This window comes from Ursus americanus, chromosome 24, assembly GCF_024610735.1.
Source record: "Ursus americanus isolate L20-20 chromosome 24, mUrsAme1.1.p, whole genome shotgun sequence".
In the NCBI taxonomy this organism is placed as follows: domain Eukaryota; kingdom Metazoa; phylum Chordata; class Mammalia; order Carnivora; family Ursidae; genus Ursus; species Ursus americanus.
Window position 1 is genome coordinate 39798000 of NC_142150.1, and position 13820 is coordinate 39811819.

General features: G+C 59.7%; 1 protein-coding gene across 2 annotated transcripts; it reads left to right on the top strand.

The window, feature by feature from the left end:
* The first annotated feature begins 622 nt into the window (after positions 1–622).
* RPS6KA4 (ribosomal protein S6 kinase A4) lies at positions 623–11629 on the top strand. 2 transcript variants are annotated; one of them, XM_045775486.2, is made up of 17 exons: positions 623–763; positions 872–943; positions 1634–1852; positions 1943–2058; positions 2611–2718; positions 2946–3026; positions 3113–3216; positions 3316–3466; positions 5691–5855; positions 8000–8131; positions 8301–8434; positions 8528–8621; positions 9115–9288; positions 9380–9574; positions 9941–10100; positions 10323–10486; positions 10765–11629. In XM_045775486.2, exons 1-17 carry the CDS (start codon positions 709–711, stop codon positions 10957–10959), a joined length of 2319 nt encoding a protein of 772 aa, XP_045631442.1. In that variant the 5' UTR covers positions 623–708; the 3' UTR covers positions 10960–11629. The 2 variants fall into 2 exon arrangements, with proteins under 2 accessions (XP_045631442.1, XP_045631443.1); XM_045775487.2 differs by having other exon boundaries at positions 635–763; positions 872–897.
* The last annotated feature ends 2191 nt before the right edge of the window (positions 11630–13820 follow it).

The window sequence follows — 13820 nt, forward strand, 5'->3', positions numbered from 1 at the left end:
CAGGCCCTCCCCTGCAAAGGCAAGTCCACACCGAGGCCGCGGGGGCAGCACCTGGACAGGGACAGCCCTGAGGCTTCAGGGTGCAAGGGGACCTACATGTCCCCTCCCCTCTTCGCCCTGGTCACGGAGTGATCAAAATCGAGGGAGTGAATTGAGATTTTTATGAAATCCCTCACTTTCGCTGGTGGCTAAGAATTGGACAGAGAGGCTTGGCTGCCCTTAGGCCTGGCACCCTGGAGGGGGCGGCTCGAAAGCGCCTGGGTGCCCCCCCCCCCCACTCTACCCCCATGGGGACACGGGCTCCCGTGTCTCATCCCCGCTGGCTTCCGCAGGCACCCAGGCAGACACACCTGGCTCGGGACGGTCCCCCCAGCAGAGGCTTCAGGTTCTCCCCGGACCCCAGACGCGGCTCCCAAAGGGTGTTCCCAGGTCACCGGGAGGGTCGCTCGGGGTCCCGGAGCGCACAGCCCTGCCGCCCGCCCCGCGCGCTGAGGGAGCCGCGCCGCCCGCGCCCGCCCACCCGCAGCCCGGCGCTGTCACGTTCCAGCCGCCTGACTCAGGCCGCGCGGGGCGGGGAGCGGGAGGCGGCGCCGGCGCCCGCCTCGGCCCCCGGAGGCGGCACCAGGAAGCGCCCGCCCCGGCCGGAGCCGCCATGTAACCGGCGCCGCCCGGAGCAGAGCCGCGCGGGCCCCCGGCGACCCGCAGGCCATGGGGGACGAGGACGAGGACGAGGGCTGCGCCGTGGAGCTGCGGATCACCGAAGGTGGGGCGGGGGGTGGCCAGGGGGCGCGGGGCGGGGTGCGGGCCGCCGGGGGCTGCACCGGGAGGGGGGCATGCACTGGCCGGGCTCATCCGCCTCCTGTGCCCACAGCCAACCTGACCGGGCACGAGGAGAAGGTGAGCGTCGAGAACTTCGAGCTGCTCAAGGTGCTGGGCACGGGAGGTGAGGACCTCCACCCCCCGGGGCAGGTGTCCCGGGCCTGGTGCCTTGGGCCTCCGGGCGGCATAGCCGCCTGGGCCTGGGCCAGGCCTCCGGCGATGCCCCCCACCCTTTCCCGGCACGACCCGCCTTGCCTGCCCCGCCCTGCCCTGCCAGGGTTTGCATGCCCACTCCCAGGGACATGCCTACTCCTAGCGCTGCTCCACATTCACGTTGCTCCTCCCTGCAAGGTCCTCCGGGATTTGCCAACACCCTCCAGGGCTTGCAGCCCTCCCGAGGGATTTGCACACCTCCTCCCCCGTGCGATATGGGAGCCTGGTCTCCAGCTTTGCTCACTCCCAGCTTTGCACAGTCCCCAGCCTGGGTTTGCACATCCCTCCCCGGTCCACGTTGCATCCCCCCCCCATCTGTCTGATCTGCCCTGGCTCTGCCCGCGTTCTGCCCCCACCTTGTGCTGCAAGCCTCCTGGAGCTGCAGGCCTTCCAGCCCGGTTTGCACATCTCCTCCCCGCCCCTCCGGGGCTGTCTACACCTTTTCCTGAGAAGGCTTTGTCAGCCTTTTGCACCCTTGCCTCTCACTCCGGTTCCTTCCCCCAATTTGCACACCCTCTGGGTTGGCATCACCCCTGCCCCCACCCATCCGTACCCCCCTTCCACTCACGGTCTACCCTCCACTCACTCACCGCTCGCACAGCCTACGGGAAGGTGTTCCTGGTGCGGAAGGCAGTCGGGCACGATGCCGGGAAGCTGTATGCCATGAAGGTCCTGCGCAAGGCGGCGCTGGTGCAGCGTGCCAAGACGCAGGAGCACACGCGCACCGAGCGCTCCGTGCTGGAACTCGTGCGCCAGGCCCCCTTCCTGGTTACGCTGCACTACGCCTTCCAGACGGATGCCAAGCTGCACCTCATCCTGGGTAAGGGCGGGCCCCTGCCCACCTGGGGGCCATGGAGGCAGGTGGGGCCGCTCAGTCAGGGTTGCTTCCCAACCTCCATTCCACCCCCAGACTATGTGAGTGGAGGCGAGATGTTCACCCACCTCTATCAGCGCCAGCACTTCAAAGAGGCTGAGGTGCGCGTGTACGGGGGCGAGATCGTGCTGGCCCTGGAGCACCTGCACAAGGTGGGTGAGGGCCTGGCCTCCGGGCTGTAGCCTCGGGCGCTGGCCTGGGTCTTGTAAGGGGCCTCCAAACATGGCAGCCTTGAAGTGCTCTCTCTTGGGTGGTCTTGGTGGGAAACAGAGCCGCTTGCCCAGGCCTTCTGGAAGGAAGGCCTTAGCGTTGCCTGGGGAGGGGTCTCTTTCCCTGGTACCTCCTCAAAGGGGCTTTCCTCTGATAGGGAACTCGGGGCTGCCTCCCAGGGCCATGCTCACCGAACTTCCTCAAATAGAGACCTCATGCCTTGGCTCCCAAGGCCTTCTTGCAATGGGGCTCTTCATGCAGGCTCTCCTCCCTCTGGGGCCTTGGGGCCTGGTCCCATGGTGTCCTCCTTCCTTGCTTTTACAGCGGAAATGGCTTTTCCCATCCAACGGCCCGGTGTCTGGGCCCACTCCGTCACCGGAGACCCCTTCTCTAGGGGGCTCCCCTTGTCCCGAGCTGGGTCTTGGTGCCCGGGCACGAGCTGTAGGAGTGGGGGTGTGGGGGGGAAGCCTTAGCGCTTCTCTTGCTCCTGACAGCTGGGTATCATCTACCGCGATCTGAAGCTGGAGAACGTGCTGCTGGACTCCGAGGGCCACATCGTCCTCACAGACTTCGGGCTTAGCAAGGAGTTCCTGACGGAGGAGGTGAGCGAAGGGCAGTCTCTCTGCCCCCTGCACCCCCGTTCAAGCCTTCGCCTTCCTGTCTCCTCCTGCTCCGTGCCCGGCTCTGCGTTTCTCGTGGCGCAGAGGTAAACGCGTCCGGGTCCTGCCTTCAGGACATCCCCTGTGTTCCTACCCTCACAAGTCCAGCGAGTCCTACTCCGAGCCTGGGGGACTGCTGGGTGTCCAAATGGGTCCTCTTGCCCTCCCAGAAAGAACGAACCTTCTCCTTCTGTGGCACTATCGAGTACATGGCTCCCGAAATTATCCGCAGCAAGTCGGGGCATGGCAAGGTGGGTTCGCAGGAGAGTGGGTGGGGAGTGGCGGCGGGGCGAGGCAGGGGTGGCCGCAGGCCCTCACCCCGGCTCTGCCCCGGCAGGCCGTGGACTGGTGGAGCCTGGGTATCCTGCTCTTTGAGCTGCTGACCGGGGCCTCACCCTTCACCCTGGAGGGCGAGAGGAACACGCAGGCAGAGGTGTCCCGGTGAGTGGGGCTGGACAAGGTGGGGGGGGACGGGGAGGGGCCTGGGCAGGGTTGGGGAGGGGGCTTGCTGCCCCTGACGCCCCCCCCCAATCCTCCCAGACGGATCCTGAAGTGCTCCCCTCCCTTCCCCCCCCGGATCGGGCCCGTGGCACAGGACCTGCTGCGGCGGCTACTTTGCAAGGACCCCAAAAAGCGGCTGGGCGCGGGGCCCCAGGGGGCGCAGGAAGTCAAGAACCACCCCTTCTTCCAGGTGAGGCTCCTGACTGTCCCCCGCACCTCTCTGCACACTACCCAGATCGGGCCGCTGCTCTGGGTTGGGGGACCCTGGAGGGATGGTCTAAGACTAGCTGATTTCACCTGATTTAGAAAAACCGCCAGATAAAGAGAGTGGGTTTAAAGAGAGTGCAACTTGGAAGATGTGTTTCTAGGGGAAAGAATTGTAGGTTCGTTGACTGGTAGGGCTGGCAGGGACTTGAGAATGGCTTCATCGGTCCTTTCACTGGACAGGTTCGGAGAAGGGAAGCGACCTGCTCCAGATCGTGCAGGGAGATGGTGTAGAGCTGGGGACAGGTTGCAGGGGTCCTGTTGGCTCACATCGGTACCACAAGTCACACTTACGGCTCTCCGAACCCACCCAGGCATTTTGTTCTTTGTTCCGGTGCTGTCTGTGTGCCTGTCATTCAGATGGACAGCTGGTCAGTCGCTTGGGTTTCGCTCACTTGTTAAGAGCACGTACAGGTTAGAGTGCGGTGCAGGGTGGATTCTGTTTCTTTGCGAGACCTCGCTGGCTCGGGCCTGTGTGTGGCCAGCGTCGTTGCCTAGCGGGACCCTGGGACAGTGAACACCTGCTGTGTGTTGGCTTTCGCTTGCATGATTTCCCGTCGCCTGCAGAAGTATTCTGATGGTCCCCATCTGCAAAGATGGGGAAACTGAAGTTCAGAGAGGTTAAGTCATTTGCCCAAGGTCACCCAGCCAGGAAATGATGGAGCTCAGATCCAAACCCGTGTCCGGTGATGTGAAGCCCGTATGCTTCACTGCTGTGTCTGTTTACTTGTGGCCATCAGATCTGCCACTTGTTTGACATCGTTAACAAAAGTGCCCATTTACGGGCACTTACTGTTGGCCAGGCACTCAGTTACCCTTGCTACGAGTGCTGTCTCCTTCAGTCTTCCCACCAAGGTCCCTTGGAGATGTTTTCTGTGATAGGAATCTAAGTCTTTGTGATGAAGTTGTCCCTTTGTGGGGGAAGGGGCCGAGCAGTGTCAGTTTCCTTAAGTGGACACCTCCCCACCCTGGGTGCTGGGAGTGGGTTGATCAGCAATCACTGGAGAGGTCTCTGAGGCCCAATGCTCAGAAGGCGTGTTCCCGCAGTCCCCCTTCTCTCAAGACAGCCTCTTTGGTGATGGCAATGCCGAGGTCCTGGTGCCAGACCCGGGGCCTCCGAGACCAAATCAGGCCTCTTGGCTGCAAGTGACAAAAAGTCCAACTCAAAATGGTGCTACCCCTGGAATAGAGTTTGGCTGCTAAGAAGAGAGATCGGAGTGAGCAGTTGTCTAAACAACATAGAGGTTTATTTATTTGTGTTCTCATATAAAAGTTTGGCGGGTCAGGGCTGCTGTGGTGTTTTAATGAATATAAGCTCCTTTCTTCTTTCTTCTTTTTTTTTAATGCTCCTCCATTCTTAGCGTGTGGCCTCCAGCCCCAGGGTTGCCTCGTGGTGCAAAATGGCTGCTGGAGCGCTTGCCATTTAGGCTGTCATCTAGGCAGAAATCAGGAGGAAAAAGGAGGGGAAGGGCAAAATGGGCACGTGCCAACTGTTTACCCTCCTCTTGAGGTTCTTTCTCTGGATTCTCACAATTTTTACTTACAGGTTGTAGGTCCCCCCCAAGTGTTAAATACAGGCTTTTAGTTGTGTATACTGCTTCCTATACTAACATCAAGGCTATGGTACTAAGGAAGACAGGGAGTATGGAAGTTGAGCAGGCAAAAAACAGGCTCTGCCATCCTAGCTTAAACATAAAAAGGCATATTTTAGCTCCCGTTTATGAAAAGTCCAAGGAAAAGTGGTTTGACCTCAGGCAAGGCTGCATCCAGGTGCTGGATTTATTTTAATAAGAATTTCTTTCTTTGTCTCTTGGGTTTTCTCCATGGGGACTTCATCATTAGACCCCGACGGGGTCCCCAGCAGTTCCAGGCCCATGTCCTCCCAGATTTAAGGCTAGTTGGAGAAAGATTTGTTTTGCATGCCAGTGCTATCGAAAGTCCCAGCATTGACTGAATGTGGTGGAGGGATGATTCTCTGAGGGAAATGGGGATTCTCTTATCAGAGGGAAAGAAACACCAGCTAGGGAAGCAGGAAGAACAACTTTCCACTGAAATGCCAGAGAGAGGAGCTGCCCAGTGAGGGTGGCCTGAGGGGAGAGGGGTTTTCACTTCCTACCCTTCACCCCCAATCTCTCATTCCATTTCTCCAGGGTCTGGATTGGGCTGCTCTGGCTGCCAGGAAAATTCCAGCCCCATTCCGACCCCAGATCCGCTCGGAGCTGGATGTGGGCAACTTTGCAGAGGAATTTACTCGGCTGGAGCCTGTCTACTCACCCCCTGGCAGCCCCCCGCCTGGGGACCCTCGCATCTTCCAGGTGAGTGAGAGCTGCTGCCAGCCTCGACCTGGGGCTGATTCAGGCCCTGTGTTCCGATCAGGACTCAGCATCCCCCCCAGACCCTGTCCACTGGCAGGGTACCTGGAGTTGTCAGTCATACAGACTGCCATGGCAGGACAGGTCTTTGAATTACATGGCTCATCTTTAAATCTCATGATAACGGCCCTTCTACTCCATATCTTTATTGTTATGTAAAGATATTGCTTTAACTATTCAGTTGCTTAAGTGGACAACTAGAAAGAGATGCCATGTTTACACTGTGGCCTTGTGTGTCCCTTGGCAAACCATATCACGTTTGTGGAAGCACAGACCCCTCCACTCAGTGTTAGAAGCTTAGGCCTGTTGGGCAAGGTCAAACTCCTTTGCTTGGCATTCAAGGCCCTACGTGATGCAGTCCTTGCTCAGTGCCCTAGCCTCAGTGCTCACTGTTGTCCCACTTGGTGCTCCAGCACCCACGGACTGCTCAGACATTCCAGAACACACGTCTGTGCCTTTGCACTGGCAATTCCCTCCACCTGGGGTACCTTCCCCACAGTTGCCCACCCGGCAAGCTCCCATTCACCTTTCAAGCCTCCTTGTGCAGTGCTGCTCCTGTGTGAATTCCTCCCCACCACTCTGGTCCTGGGTTGGCCTCTCCTTGCGCACTGGTCCTCTGGAGATGGCAGCTCCTTCTAAGCACCCTGTCGGGTTGTATCCTAACTGCCTTACTGGGACTGCCTCCCCTGGTCTGGAAGCTCCCAGGAGGCAAGGACTGTGTTTAATGTCTCTGTCCCTTTGCCCAGTGTGGGGGCCTGGCCTGTAGGTCATGGTCCATAAATACAAAATAAGAACAGGCCAGTAGCAAGTGTAGACGGGTCAGCCGCCCTGTGAGGCTCTCCCAAGTGATGACTGTGTTGGCACGACCCTCCACCGATGGTCTCGCAGTTTCTTGTTTTTGTTTTTTAAAGATTTATTTATTTATTTTAGGGAGTGAGAGAGTGGGTGGGGGAGGGGCAGAGGCAGAGGGAGAGAGACTCTCAAGCAGACTCCATGCCGAGCTGAGCGTGGAAGCTGATGCAGGGGTTGATCCTACAGCCCCAAGGTCAGGACCTGAGCTGAGACCAAGAGTCCGATGCTTTCCTGACTGTACCACCCAGGCGCCCCCATCGTCTCACAGTTCCGAGAAAGTTCTTTCTTGTGAATCAGCGGTTACTTTCATTCATTTATTTTTTAAATTTTAGTTTTTATGGAACTATTTTATCATTTTTTTAAAAGACGTATTTTAGAGAGAGAGAGTGCATAAGCCTAGGGGTGGGGAGGAAGAGGGAGAGGGAGAGAGAATCTCCAGCAGACTCCCCAGTGAGCGTGGAGCCTGATGTGGGGCTCGATCCCACCACCCCGAGATCACGACCCGAGCTGAAACCAAGAATTAGACTCCCAACCGACTGAGCCACCCAGGTGCCCCCCATTCATTCATTCATTCATTCGTTCATTTAAGGATTCAAAAATCTGTATTGGGTGCTTACAATGTGCCAGGCACTGAGCTGGGCCCCAGGGACGGATCAATGAACCTAGCAGACACGTGTGGATGGAGTCTGCGTTCTTGTGCACAGTGGGGCTGTGTTTTTAGGAGAATACAATTCGTCGTTAAACTTACCCTTAAGAATCCCTTGAATTGCCTCTTTGTATTTCTTCAGTAGCCCCCCCCCCCTTGCAGAGGAGGCCAATGTTTGGTTTGAGATGAAGGCATAAAGACTTTTTGTATTCAGTGGGTGGATTTGAATTCTCATAAGCTAAGTGTGTGTGATGCCAGGCCACGGCCCTTTCATGCTTTGGGTCCATCGTTTTCTGGGTCACTGCATTGTGCTAAATGATGCCCTTGGAGTGGGGGGGGGTTACTGTGATGAGAACTGTGGAGTCACAGACTCCGGGGCGGGTGCGCATGAACCCAAGTGATCATAGTGCAAGGTGGCTTGAAATGTCCACACACCTGTCTGCACCAGGATACTAAAGCAGCAGCCTCCAGCACTCACTCTAGTCCAGGGTCTTCCCTCTGGGCCCTGCCTCTCCCTGGGTCTGGGCCTTCCAGGGACTCCATATGCACCTCCAGGCCCTATGCCCGTAAGCCCCCTCCACCCCCGCAGGGATACTCCTTCGTGGCGCCCTCCATCCTGTTCGACCATAACAACGCGGTGATGATGACCGATGTCCTGGAAGCGTCCGGCGCTGGAGACCGGCCCGGCCGGGCAGCCGTGGCCAGGAGCGCCATGATGCAGGTGGGTTGGGCCAGGGTGGGACGTTGATTTTGAGGTGTCTGGGCTCGGGGATTCCAGACCTGGCTTCACCAGGCACCGATGGTGTGACCTTGGTGAGGTTTGCAGGTGGCGCGTGGCGTGGCCGCAGGGCTCCCAGGTAGGATCTTTGACGTGCCCCCTTCGCCGCCAGGACTCGCCCTTCTTCCAGCAGTACGAGCTGGACCTGCGGGAGCCCGCGCTGGGCCAGGGCAGCTTCTCCGTGTGTCGCCGCTGCCGCCAGCGCCAGAGCGGCCAGGAGTTCGCCGTCAAGATCCTCAGCCGCAGGTGGGGTGGGCGGGGCCTGGCAAAGCCGGGATGCAGGAGGGCGAGGGCGGGGCCGGAGTTCGGCCCAACTGACCCCGCCTGCCTCACCCCCAGGCTGGAGGCGAACACACAGCGAGAAGTGGCCGCCCTGCGGCTTTGCCAGTCTCACCCAAACGTGGTGAAGTTGCACGATGTGCATCACGACCAGGTGACCCTTTCTTGGGCGGGGGCGCAACGCAGGGACTCCGGAGGCTGCCCTTGGAAGGGAGGAGGGGCGATAGGGGGTGTGGTGGGCGGGGAGGCGGGCAGGAGGAGGGGCCTGAGGCCGCCGTGGGAGGGGCTTGAGGCCTGGGTGGGTGGGGGCGCTGAGGGACTTGGCAGGCCAGGGAGGTGGGATTTGAGCCGAGTAGGGCCGGAGGATGGGAAGGCGGAGCTGAGGATGGCCAAGGGAACCGAATATGAGGACGACGTGGAAGGGGCTAGGATTTAAGGTGGCAGGGGGGCGGAGGCCCAGAAGGACGTGGGGCCTAAGGGTGGTTTTGGGGTGGTCTTGAGTTCCGGGCTCGGATAGGGGCGGGGCCTGAGGCTAAGGGCGGGGCCTGGCCAGTGGGTGGGGCTCGGGGGGATGGGGGTGGGGGAGGTAGGTAGGTAGGTGGGACCTCGGCCCAGGTGGTGACCTCCGCCCGCCGCTCCGCCCGCAGCTGCACACGTACCTGGTTCTGGAGCTGCTGCGGGGCGGGGAGCTGCTGGAGCACATCCGCAAGAAGCGGCACTTCAGCGAGTCCGAAGCGAGCCAGATCCTGCGCAGCCTCGTGTCGGCCGTGAGCTTCATGCACGAGGAGGCGGGCGTGGTGCATCGCGACCTCAAGCCCGAGGTGGGCGCGGAACTCGGGCAGAGCTCGGACAGCCGGGGAGGGCTGAGGCGCGGAGGGCTGGTCTCTGACGGCTGCCCCACCGCCCTCACAGAACATTCTGTATGCCGATGACACGCCCGGAGCCCCCGTGAAGATCATCGACTTTGGGTTCGCGCGGCTGCGCCCGCAGAGCCCCGCGGGGCCCATGCAGACGCCCTGCTTCACGCTGCAGTACGCAGCTCCTGAGCTGTTGGCGCAGCAGGGCTACGACGAGTCCTGCGACCTCTGGAGCCTCGGCGTCATTCTGGTATGAGACGGGTCCCGGGACGGTTCGGGGTGCCTCGAGCCCGGGGTCAGAGGGCTTCCTGATGCGGGCCAGCAGGGACGCCCCCGAGGCAGAGGACAGGGGACGTTTTGGTGGGGGGGGGCGGGTTTGCTGTGAGGCTGGGTTTAGAGGTCATCCCAGGACAGAGGCCCCCGGGGTTGCTCAGGTGCTGGGGTCAGGGCCCCCGAGTATTAGGGGTTGGAGGTCAGGGTTCAACATCATGCATGGGCCTCGGGAGTTACCCTCGTAGAGAGGGCGAATAGTTCTGTGGGTGGCTAAGTCAGCCTCCTGGCCTCTCTAGGCCCTGCAGCCTGGACTGGTCTCACTCCCCGCCCCCCATCTCCCCAGTACATGATGCTGTCGGGGCAGGTCCCCTTCCAGGGGGCCTCAGGCCAGGGCGGGCAGAGCCAGGCAGCAGAGATCATGTGCAAGATCCGCGAGGGGCGCTTCTCTCTCGACGGGGAGGCCTGGCAGGGCGTGTCTGAGGAAGCTAAGGAGCTGGTCCGAGGTGCGGAGGCGGGGGGGGGGGGGGGGGTGTGTGTGCGCGGGAGGGGTCGCAGATCGTGGTTGGGGAGGGGGCGGCCATGGGGTCAAGGTGGGGCGCGGATCATCAGTGGGTTAGGTTTGGTCTGGGGAACTGGTCGGGGAGGAGAGTGGGGCCGTTGGGATCCTTCTGGGGCGCAGCCTCCACACACAGACCCTCCTCAGCCCTTCCCTGCCCTGCCTCCAGGGCTCCTGACGGTGGACCCCGCCAAGCGGCTGAAGCTCGAGGGGCTGCGGGGCAGCTCATGGCTGCAGGACGGCAGCGCCCGCTCATCGCCCCCTCTCCGGACGCCTGACGTGCTGGAGTCCTCGGGGCCGGCTGTGCGCTCGGGGCTCAACGCCACCTTCATGGTGAGGGGCGGGTCCGGGGGAGCACCCTCCCAAGGGGGCTGGCGAGGCGGGGCCTCCGGGAGGCGACGCCCTCCAAGCTCAGAAAGGTGCGGTGACCGAATCCTGGCCTCTGGTCGGTCGGCACCCTGGCCTTTGGGGAGGCTGGAGGGGCCAATGACCTGTTTGTTGGCCTTGACCTAGTGGTATGGGGGGAGGGTCCGGGATAGGGTCAAAACTAGGATCTGGAAGTCGAGGCCTGGCCGGTGGCGGTGGGGCACTTACCCCCTCCTTTCCGCCAGGCCTTCAACCGGGGCAAGCGCGAGGGCTTCTTCCTGAAGAGCGTGGAGAACGCGCCGCTCGCCAAGCGGCGGAAACAGAAGCTGCGGAGCGCCGCCACCTCCCGCCGCGTCTCCCCCGCGCCAGCCGCCCCTGGCAGGGCCCCCGCCGCCAAGGGAGCCCCCAGACGAGCCAACGGCCCCCTGCCGCCCTCCTAGCCCCCGCCACAGAGACCTCTCCTTCCCCCATAGGGGCTGTGACCTGGGAGCCTCGGAATCGGCTCCAGCCCCATCCCCAGGGATTGCCCTTCCCTCCCCTTCCCCCCACCCCACTCCCAGACAGAGCAGAAGTATTTTTATAAGCAGAGAATTTTTTATGTCTTACCGGATAGAGTTAGAGATGCAGGGAGGGAGGGGCCTCTGCCAAGACAGTGCCTCATGTGGCAGAAGGCACTTCTCCCCTGGGGGGCTACTCCCCCATTTCAACGCACTGAGTTGCCACAGGGAGAAACTGGGACCTCTCCCCTGCCCTCCCCTGAGGCCCTGCTCTTGGGAGGGGGCGCCCCTCTAGCTGTCACTTTATGGACTATCTGTGCAATTACGTCCACCAAAGACCTGTGTTGGGGGGGGTTCAAGGAGAGACCCTGGGGGACCCCTGAAGCATTTCTGCCTCACTTTATGTCACCTGCTTCCCCCCTGTTGGGGCTAAGGAAGGAGGTAGGCCACCCCTAAAAGGGGAGGCACCTTCTCCCCCACCCCCCCAGCCCCCCCTTGGCACAGCTGCCTCTGGCTGGGGGCCGGGCCTTGAGGGGCTGGGCTGGGCATCCACAGTCACTGCCTCAGCCCGTCCAGGCTGTGCCTTTGACTTTAAAATAAAAGTCCATCCAGTGCTGTGTGTGGTATCTGCGTGTGAGGAGGGTGTGTGGGGCGGAGAGCTTGGGGCAGATGCATTTTCGGCTAAGGGAGCCTGGGGCCTCAGAGAAGAGGGTCAGGGCAGACCCTTCCAGGGAAGACCAGACCCTTTGTCCTTGACTTTTGGCCTGGGCAGCAGGAAGGCCAGACGGTCGTCTTGGCCGTGTGTTCGGTCTTGGTTGTAAGTAACGGAAAGCCCAACCTAAACTTACTGCGCCCGAGCGGGAGTTTTAGGCTCCTGGAACGACACAGGGCAGGGGGAGACCCAGGCGAGGCCTGGTCTGGACACAAACCCATGATCAGGACCGAGTTTCTCAGCCTGAACTTTTTATTCTGTGTTCTTGGTGTTGCAGTCTGGAGGATTTTCCTTTTGGCCCTGGGATGGGTGCTGGGTGCTCCAGGGGCTGCGGACTGAAGCAGGGTGATAAAGAAAATGTTTTAGCATTCCCTAGGGAAATCCCAAGATGTACTCTGATTGGATGCACTTAGGTCATGTGTCCACCGTGGGCCAATCGCCGTGTCCAGGGATGCAGGGCCGTTGTTTGCCTTAGATCGGATGGCGGCCTCCCCTCTGGAAGCTCATTGGGTGAAGAGCAGGAGGAAGGGCGGGCCCTTAGAGAGAGGTCGGCTGGACAGCGCTTGGTGGCTGTCGGTGAGGGACTGAGGGGAGCAGCCTATATTCCTGGCGCTCAGAGCCATCAGTGTGGCCCCGCCGCAGCAGAGTGCAAGACTCCCCCCGCTGTGTGATCCCAGTGCCCCAGCGTCTTTGTGGGTACCCCAGGTTAGAGCTGTCTGTCTGTATAGTGCAGAGAACCCTACCCCAGGGTTGTCTGGATATTACCACTCCATGTGTCTGTCTCCAGGCCTTCTCTTCCCATATTTCCCTGTGGGGCATCTCATGGTGGACCTTCCCTTCCCATCCTGACCTTTGCCTCTTACAGGGGGAGGTACCCGGAGATACGAACCTAGAGATGCTGGAGTCAGGGCAAAGGCAGGCAGGCCCAGGGGCAGGTGGGGTCCCGTGGGTGTGGATGGAGAGCTGTTGGGTGGTGCGGGGGCATCAGGCTGTGTCCCATCCTGAGGGTCTGAGAGAGGAGGGAAGGGCCTAGGAGCAGGTCCCCAGGAGAAGAGGAGAAGGGGGAAAGCATCCGGAATTCTGAGTCCTGTGTTACGGACTGTGGCTTGAGCAGCTCCCCAAACAGCCTCAGGCTCCCCCACCTTTTTTAAGGGGGTCACATGACTGTTAAGATGAACTGGTGAATGAACAGATGTGACATTGTGGTCATTCAGTCATGAAGGATTTGCTGAGATTTCCTGAGATCTTCCGATTCACAGGGACGGGCCTGAGCGCTCCACGTGAATTAGCTCCCTGACTCCTCACAACTGGTTTATAAGAAAACCATCATCTTCATTTAAGGGTTGAGAAAGGCGAGCCTCAGTGAAGGTCAGCACCTTCCTTGCTCAAGGTCACTCAGCTAGAGGTGCATTTGACCCCGGTGCGCTGATCCCGGAATTCCTTCAGCCCCAGGAGTTCCACTGTAAAGACGGGCTTTAATTTGACCCCAATGCTGGGTGTTTCAATTGTTGGAAACTTTGTTTCTATCATAAATGACGCTGCGACACACACGTTTGTACACATATCTGTGCATTTAAGAATAGCCTTATTGAGATAAAATTCATTTAACGTATTATTTAAGAGCCCATTTAAGAGTACCATTCAGTGATTTTTAGTATTTTCAGAGTTGTGCAGCCATGACCACGGTCTAATTTTAGAACACTTTTCACCTCCACGGGAAACTCTACCCATTGGCAATCACGCCCCATTGCCCCTCCACTCTGCAGCCCGGGGCATCCGCCCATCTGAGTCCCGTCTCTCTAGGTTTGCTGGCATACCTTGATATATACATTTTGAAATATACTTTCAAATAACCTTTCATAAATATTGTACTGGCATGTAGTCCCAGAAGCAGGATATGAAAATATCCCATTGCTTTGTATGCACTGAACATTGTCATTTAAAGACCTTTGCTAATTTGATGGATAAAAGTCTCTCATCTTCAGTCTCCTTACCCTTTTACCCTATGTAACTCACCCTAAGAAATAGGTCTTGTTGACGTCATTTCGTGGGTGAAGGAACTGGGGCTCAGAGGATGGGCCTCCCCGGGGGA